Below are 8,540 nucleotides of genomic sequence, written 5' to 3' on the forward strand. Positions count from 1 at the left end.
ATAAATGCAATGCTATTTTTGATACCTGAGCAATGTTTCCATCATGGATACTGTACATAGAGCGGGTATTGTAACCATTTGTAGTGTTGCAAGACCATTGCCATCCAAATAAAATGATTTGTCCACCCCAGGAGTAGTGATGTAATCATGTCATCTTAGTGAGAGATGTGTCCTTGTGGTCTGTCTAAGAGTGGTCTGTGTAAGAGTGATTATCTAGTAGATTACTTCGGTAATCCCCTACATACAGTTTTGTTTTCCGAGTTCGTGTGGTTTCTGTTGTTGTGAAATAAAACGTGCAAGGTTGATATGCTTCTTTTTAATGTCTTGTCATCGGTTCAGTTTTGCTGCTGTGAATGACTAGTACTCCTCCATCCTGCTGGAGGTCCGTTGCTGTAGTGGTCCACTGTGTGTGTCTGTGTCTTCCCCATACGCTGCTGGTTGGAAATGGTTCAAAGGCAGATCTCTCCTCCACCTGTTCTGTGCAGTGAACTGCAGGTCCAGCTTTCAAGTGTGTCATGGATTCTAATGCGCTGTCATATTACGGGTGACTGTGAGGTTTTGTGATCTTGAAGTTCTAGAGGCGATTTCATGCTGATTTGGTGTTGGTTCCATGCTTATGTTTGTGTTTTTACTTATTTTTTTTTTACAATAAAACCATTAATTAACACTGGATTGTTTGGTAGTGTTTTTGTATTTGTGTGTGTGCACCGGTAACACATGCTCCGGAATACACAGGGGAGGCAGCAGTGAGTGACATGTCAGGCAGAATATGAGGATTATATTACACACACACACACACACACACACACACACACACACACACACACACACACACACACACACACACCACACAAACACACACACACACCACAAACACACACACACACACACACACACACACAACCACACACAAACAAACTAACTCACATACATGTTTACTATGCAACTCCTATTGTAGAGACAGACATGCAGAGAAAAGCCTTTGACCTCAGCTTGTTGATCCCAGTCATGGCAAATTGTTAGGGTCTTAAAAAAACCATAGGCACCTCATGAGTGTCTTTGTCTAAAGAAAAAGAAAGAGACAGACGTTGAGAAATACACACATAGAGAGAAAACAGAGGGTGGCGGATGATGGACAAAGTGGAGTGTGGACATAAGAGTAAGAGAGAATGTCTCCAGTGGACAATGTGTTGTGGGCGAGTGTATGTGCGTAAATGTGTAACTGTGTGTGGTCTCATCAAAGAGCGAGCGTGTGTGTGTGTGTGTGTGTGTGTGTGGTGTGTGGTGTGTGTGTGTGTGTGTGTGTGTGTGTGCGTGTGTGTGTGTGTGTGTGTGTGTCAGTGTGTGTGTGTCAGTGCGTGTGTGTGTGTGTGTGTGTGTCAGTGTGTGTGTGTCAGTGTTTGTGTGTGTGTGTGTGTGTGTGTGTGTGTGTGTGTGCGTGTGTGTGTGTGCGTGTGTGCGCGTGTGTGTGTGTGTGTATGCGCCCATCGGGGGACATGAGAAGAATGTGTTGGCCTAAGACGAGGCTAAATCCGCCCGCATGAATCACGGTGCCCCCCAGCAGACCCAGTGTCCCCTTACACTCCATATATGCACCCTGGAGGTCGGCGCGCGTCCATCTCTTCACTGGGGGGCTATTCTTAGGCTGTCTGTCCAGGCCATCCGTGCAGGCAAGAGCTCTTCATCCTTCCTGTTCCTAGCACTTTTTCCACGAAATATTCAGGGAGCTTTTGGGGCGACCCGTGGGCTACCAGAGGGGTGGGGTTGAGCTTCAGGCCGTGTGTCTATAGTGTGCATTGTGTGCAGGTGGGAAAGGGAGATAGTGTGCTGGTTCGTGCAGGGCCCGCGGCGGCCATCGTCTGACTGACTGCGTGTTGTTGATCGTTTGCAGAGGCTCCTCGGCAGCCCCCACCCGTCTGCAGGGAGAGGCGTGACAGGAGAACGTCCCGCGGAGTTCCTTTCACACGAGTCCCTTTCGCGAGTCCCATTCAAAGAAACGCCCGGCGCTTGAGCTCACTACTCGTCGGATCAAAATGAGCAGCTACACCATCACCCTGAGTGGCCCCGCGCCATGGGGCTTCAGGCTGCAGGGAGGCAAAGACTTCAACATGCCCCTCGTCATCTCCAGGGTAAGGACCCGGTGCTCTGCATCCACACACTCATCACACCCTCATCTCACCCTCATCCTCACCCTCATCCTCACGCTCTACTCACTCTAACAGTCACCAGCCCTCCAACACCCACGGACATAAACAAACACACAGAAAACACCTCCTGCAAGCCTATTCCACACCACTTAACTCCACACCAACCAGTCCCATCACAGTACCTCCACTTACAGTATATAGTGCTGAAACACTCTTTAGCTCCGACCCACTGCATGGTCCATACAGTTCACATGCTGTTGTGAGCCTTAATCCAGACCCCGACACACCGGATGAAGGCATCTCTTACACACAACAGCTTCAGCTGTGCAGAATGTAAACATTACAGCTTCAAAGCTCTTAACAACACACCCTCACTTAATTCAAGCTTGTCTCTGTTCTCACACTGATGTCAACCCCACTGTCACTGGAAATATCTGAGTGTGATGTATTTCAATGTAATATCGGAGTGTAATGTACTTAGATGTAATATCTGAGTGTAATGTACTTAGATGTAATGGGATGAGAATGGTTATATCTCAGTGCTAGAATGTTCTCTGTTACTGTTATTGTTTATAGTTGAGCCTGGGCTGCCATGGCCTCAGGCTGGCCTTAGAAAATGACAGATTGTCTGAGGTATTTACAGTCTGTCGGCCTATGAATAGCTGACGGTGAGGTGCACTTTGTGCTAAAGTTATCTGGGGGGGGGGGGGGGGGGGGGGGGGGGTTGTGTGGTGGCACTGAGGGTAGGTGAAGGGTGAGATGGCTCTCTCTCTCTCCACTGGTCATAATCTTGTCATGGCTTTGGCTCTTCGGGGAGCCAGTTTGTTTTCTCATTAAATAATTTATTTCTCTCGTGTTCCAGCCTCCGTCAGCCCAGGGGGAGCGTTACCTGCTCACGTGTCCCACCCCCCACCCTCCATAACACAAACCCTCCAGAGCCTTACCCACCTATGTCTCCCTATAGAGGGGGCATTAGATGAGATGATAGTGCTGGCATGTGGCTGACCCAGTGTATCCTGGTCATACGTTTCCCTGGAGACGAGGTAGTACCTCCACAGCTTACTGAAACCCAAAGGCTTTGGTCTGGACATGAGATGTGCACAATGTGCATTAGTGTCTGATGATTGATGGTGCTGCCATCCTCTCAGGCCTACACTGAGCTGCTGAATGGATCTGTGTGCCCAGAGACAGACACACTTCTGAGGGCGATCGTTTTGTTCACTATTTTACAATGATTGTAATCAAATATTAGTTCTTTAGAGTGTCACAAAAGGAACATCACATAGGTTTGCCCCTTGCTTCACAGAACTGGAAGGAATATTGAGGAATATTGGAACATTCGTTAGGAATATTGGAACATTCAGATAACAAATCCACTGGAAAGGTCACTGTTTGAATCTGACATGCATTCTGAATGTGTATGCCTCTTTTCCCAGCATCGTCTAGTATCACACGATACGATACTTGTCTGACAGCTACATTGAGGGGAAGGCAATCATTCCAAAGCGTGGGATCCATAGTGGGTGTCGGGGCAGGAGAAATCCAAACAAATCTGCACTAGAATGTGGTGCCAACCTGAGCTGAAGCCTGTGACACGGCAGGAAGTCACTAGTATTCGAAGTCAAACACTACAGAAGGTCTGGGTATTGATAAGCATTGCATTATGGAGTAAGTGTCAACAACTACTACTACTATTACTACTTCTACTGCCACCATCAGTCAACCATGATTATGTAATATCTGTCCTCACTGTATTTAAGGACCCAGTCTTAGACATGTGTCATATGGCCCCACTGTATGTGTTTTAAATATGGGCGGCAGTTGTACAGGAGGTAGAGAAGTCGGTTAGTAATCAGAAGGTTGCTAGTTCGATTCCCTGTCGAAGCGTCCTTGAGCAAGACCCCTAATTGCTCCTGATGTGCAGTGTGCCATCAGTGTAAAATGTAAAAATGTGTATACATCCTTGTAAGTCGCTTTGGATAAAAGCGTCTGCTAAATGACTAAATGTAAATACATGTCTGTCTGTGTTTTGTCTGCCAATTTCCTGGGAAATCAACAAGAGAAACATCTCATGCAATTGAATAGATTTCTACTTTGTGTATGACAAAGAACAGAGAATGGGATACTATCTAATCTAATTCATTATTTTCCCTGACATTTCATTCAGCCCGTGACTGTGTGATTGCCTTCTACTTATTGACAAAACGGATCTGTTTTTGTGCAGCAACCTTTAGAAAATGCCATTTTGAGAAAGCCCCTGCTTTAGAGGTGTTAGTGTGGCAGCAGTGAAGGATCCTCTGTTGACACCGACATGCTGGACTCCATCTCACACAGCAGGGGAAACAGAGCTCTGATTAAACAATGAGTTCACTGCTAGCCTGCTCTAATGTTCAGTGCTATATCTTAGCGTGAGCGTGATCAATTGTTTTTATCTTCTTTCATAAAGAAACACCTGCCACTCAAAACAAACATGTTTTCAGCACACAGCACCACACAACCTTCACTGACTAAACTAAACAATGATTTAAACATTGCTCCCCAACATAATTTACACATACACCTTAAGTCACTTTCTGTCCATATTAGCCATGAGTGTCTATGTTGAGGTCCCTATAAAAAGCATGCTGTAATCTCAGCTGATGGCTCTGGCCCCCATGGCGTCCTGCCACTCGGAGGGCCCTGCCTGGTAACTGATTTAGAAGCGGGATGAAGGTCGGCGCTCATACAGATTTGGTGTGCCATAAATATGTTTGGGATCATGACAATGGACAGCGAAGGACAATGGCTGCTCTCTCTCTCTCTCTCTCTCTCTCTCTCTCTCTCTCCTCTCCTCCACATTGGTAGAGAGCTGATGGTAGTCACAGGCAACCTTTCAGAATTCAGACACTTTTACCCAGAATTCAGTCACTATTGATATTTCTTTGAGCAGATTCTCTGCCAATAGAAAGTTTCCGTACAACATGTTCTGTTGGCAAACATGCTCCTTGACTTTGTCAGCACAGGAAAGGTTGATCATCGTCTCTCCTGCTATGTCTGTATGTTGCTCTCTGTTGTTCTCTCTCTCTCTCTCTCTCTCTCTCTCTCTCTCTCTCTCTCTCTCTCTCTCTCTCACCAATTCTGTTTCTTGCTTCTGTTTGTGTGTTCGGTTATGTGTAGGAGTTTTATTTTAGCAGCCTCTGTGTATGAATGAAATCTGCAGCCCACTGACCCGGCATTGTGACGCGAAGGAAGAGGCAGGAGAATGCTTTGTGAAGGTCAGGTGCGGAAAAACCAAAGGTCAAGGCACAATTACCATGGTGAAACGCGTCAGTGATGGGAAAGACATTGTGATCTGTGCATACGGGGTCATCCCAGAGGGCACTGCCTGTCAGCGGGGATGTACAACCCTTCATCAACCACAGACAGCCATCATAATCACTGCCTCCCCCTGGGCACCTGACAGTCACACACCAAGCACTCACTGGTAGAGTGCAGGTCCGTCACACCTTCCTCTAATCCCCGCTGGTCCAAACACTTCAGCAGAAAGAGCTCCAATAATCAACACACTGTTCCTCCCAGCGTGGCACCTCTCCCTTCCCTTTCACTGTCGCTTGTCCTCAACACAGAGCAGATATCAGTGCTTTTCATTACTTTATGGCTAATTGCCTTGATTGCTAAATTTAGGATTTCACAATGACTTCATGAAGTGTGAGCTTATTCGTGAAAGTGCCCTCCCAGTAGCAGGCGATGAGAGGCTTTAATGAACGGCGAGGGCTTCGGTTTTGATCGCCGTTCGGCTAATTAGGATTCTGCACGCTGCTCAAGAGAGATAGCCAAAGCCATCAAATGAGAGTGATCCAAATCCTCCATGTTACTGATTAGGGGCGTAATGGTCTCACACAGGATTTCAGAGGCATATGCTGAAAGTTTCAAGGTCTGGTTTGTGCTACTTATCACTCGGAATCACTCATGTGAAACAACTCGAATATTCTGGCGAATATTTTGAACAGACATCTTCGAGGGCAGTGCATGCAGATGGACACCTGACCACCGATGGCTTCATCAACCATTTCAGTGAGGTTCTCCTCCAAAGATGGCTGCTGTGTTTTGCAAAACCCTCTATACTACAGAACACCAAAGGTCCCAGCTATTCACAGGTCTGAACTTTTGGGCTTTTTTACCACCCGGCAAAAGATCGTCATGGTTTTAAAACTGAAACTGAACATTGCTGAAGTCTGAGCCCAGCCACACACCCCCCCCCCCCCCCCCACCACCACCACCATCCCCCCTTCCCTTCTGCCCTCCATGTGCAGCTTACATAAGCAGAGCGCAACAGTAAACCTCACGGGCAACATATCGGGCAGCCCTAAAAAAAAGCTCATGGCATCCGACTGGGGATCCGTTCCGTGCCTGCGGTGAGCTCTACCAGGGAGGAGAGGATGGGGAGAGATGCTCCCAGTGTAACTCGATGTCCCCACCGCTTTAAAAAAGCGAAATCCCTTTATTTGTGGCGAAAGGGAGAGTAAACACCCATGGCAGGCACACAGCATGTGCAGGTCAACGCTTTTTGAAGGGACTTTATGAAGAAGGTATGAGAGTCTCCAATTAAATGAGTCTCCTCAATACCGCTGTACCAGAGGAAGTAAACCCCTGTACTGATGGCAAAACAGCTGTCATTAATGAGATAAGTGCTTGTCAGGAAGACGAAGAGGGGTGCCAGGATTCCATCAGTTGACAAGATCTGACTCTGAATATTTGAGGCTGATATAAATGTATCAAAGCTAATATAATGTGGAAACTAAGCATGTGCCCAGTCTGTTTGCTGATCTCATTGAGCAGATGATGCCCTTCTATCCCCACTGGGAAGTAACGCTACAAATAGATGGTATTTGTGCAGATTTGTGAAGCATGTGTCTGCTCAGGATCACCTCTTCATTAAGGGAACACCTCAGGGACTTGTGCTGGGCCCGGGGGAGCACTGTGTTGTGCTGTGCTATGCTGTGCTGTGCTGTGCTGTGCTGCCGCCTCTCTGGGCTTTGAGTGATGGCAGCAGATGGACGTGGAAGGGGGTGTCAGTTAGGGTCCCAGAGCGTGAGGTCAAACGGTTGGAGGGAGTGGGTGTGAACAACGGCCTTTATTTTTAACACTTTAACGAGCTGACGGTAAGAGTAGTCATGCACCCCTGGCCCTGACGCATGTTCGGTTTTGAGTTTTTGTTTGTTTGTTTCTAGAGAGTGTTTTAAATACATACCAATTTGGGGAAAAAGTTTAAATGATATTGTTTGTTGGTAGGGGGAGGTGAAATATAAAAAGACCCACATCATGCAATGTCATGTAATTATTATGGAAAGAATCTCTGTCTCTTTGCTACACCATTAGTAATATGATCGGCACAAAACACAGCAATCCCAACTGCGTCATAGTATTAAATAGCACCCGCATATGCTGGAGTACTCATGAACTAAAGACTAGTCTGTGGGGCAGACGTCATATCTTCTACTTTGCTGCCTGTTGCTGTATATTCTAATATTAACTGCTCAATACCAATCTATCATGTCACTGAAATCCTAACATGGGCACAGTTAGGACACTAACAGTGGCGGTATTTACTGGCAGTACAGCTGCGGCGTTGAGCTGTATTTGTATTTCAGGGGATGACAGACAATGGGCTAAGAGTGGAGGTGGTACTGAGATTGGTGCCCACTGATTCATCTTTCTTCTATCCTCAGATCACACCAGGCAGCAAGGCAGCTACAGGCAACTTGACCCAGGGGGACATTATCTCAGCCATCGATGGGGTCAGCACAGAGGGCTTGAGCCACCTGGAGGCCCAGAACAAGATCAAGATAGCTACCACCAAACTCAACCTCACCATGCAGAGGTAAGCTAGCTACCACCAAACTCAACCTCACCATGCAGAGGTAAGCTAGCTACCACCAAACTCAACCTCACCATGCAGAGGTAAGCTAGCTACCACCAAACTCAACCTCACCATGCAGAGGTAAGATAGCTACCCCCAAACTCAACCAAACCTCAGAGGTAAGATAGCTACCACCAAACTCAACCTCACCATGCAGAGGTAAGATAGCTACCCCCAAACTCAACCAAACCTCAGAGGTAAGATAGCTACCCCCAAACTCAACCAAACCTCAGAGGTAAGATAGCTACCACCAAACTCAACCTCACCATGCAGAGGTAAGCTAGCTACCCCAAACTCAACCAAACCTCAGAGGTAAGATAGCTACCCCCAAACTCAACCTCACCATGCAGAGGTAAGATAGCTACCCCCAAACTCAACCTCACCATGCAGAGGTAAGCTAGCTACCACCAAACTCAACCTCACCATGCAGGGGTAAGATAGCTACCCCCAAACTCAACCAAACCTCAGAGGTAAGATAGCTACCACCAAACTCA

The 8,540-nt window shown here is 47.0% G+C and overlaps 1 protein-coding gene across 5 annotated transcripts in view; it reads left to right on the plus strand.

The window, feature by feature from the left end:
• The first annotated feature begins 1,600 nt into the window (after window positions 1–1,600).
• The window catches only part of ldb3b (LIM domain binding 3b), an 18,227-nt gene continuing 11,287 nt past the window's right edge, over window positions 1,601–8,540 (plus strand). For 2 of the 5 annotated variants that reach the window (XM_031582992.2, XM_031582994.2), the window contains exons 1-2: window positions 1,626–2,129; window positions 7,856–8,007. In XM_031582992.2, the coding sequence (XP_031438852.1) occupies window positions 2,034–2,129; window positions 7,856–8,007 (248 nt within the window). In that variant the 5' untranslated portion in view covers window positions 1,626–2,033. Of the gene's footprint in view, window positions 2,130–7,855; window positions 8,008–8,540 lie in introns of all 5 variants that reach the window. The other 3 variants (XM_031582995.2, XM_031582997.2, XM_031582993.2) reach the window with 2 other exon arrangements.

This window comes from Clupea harengus, chromosome 16 (genome assembly GCF_900700415.2).
Source record: "Clupea harengus chromosome 16, Ch_v2.0.2, whole genome shotgun sequence".
NCBI classification, from domain to species: Eukaryota; Metazoa; Chordata; class Actinopteri; order Clupeiformes; family Clupeidae; genus Clupea; species Clupea harengus.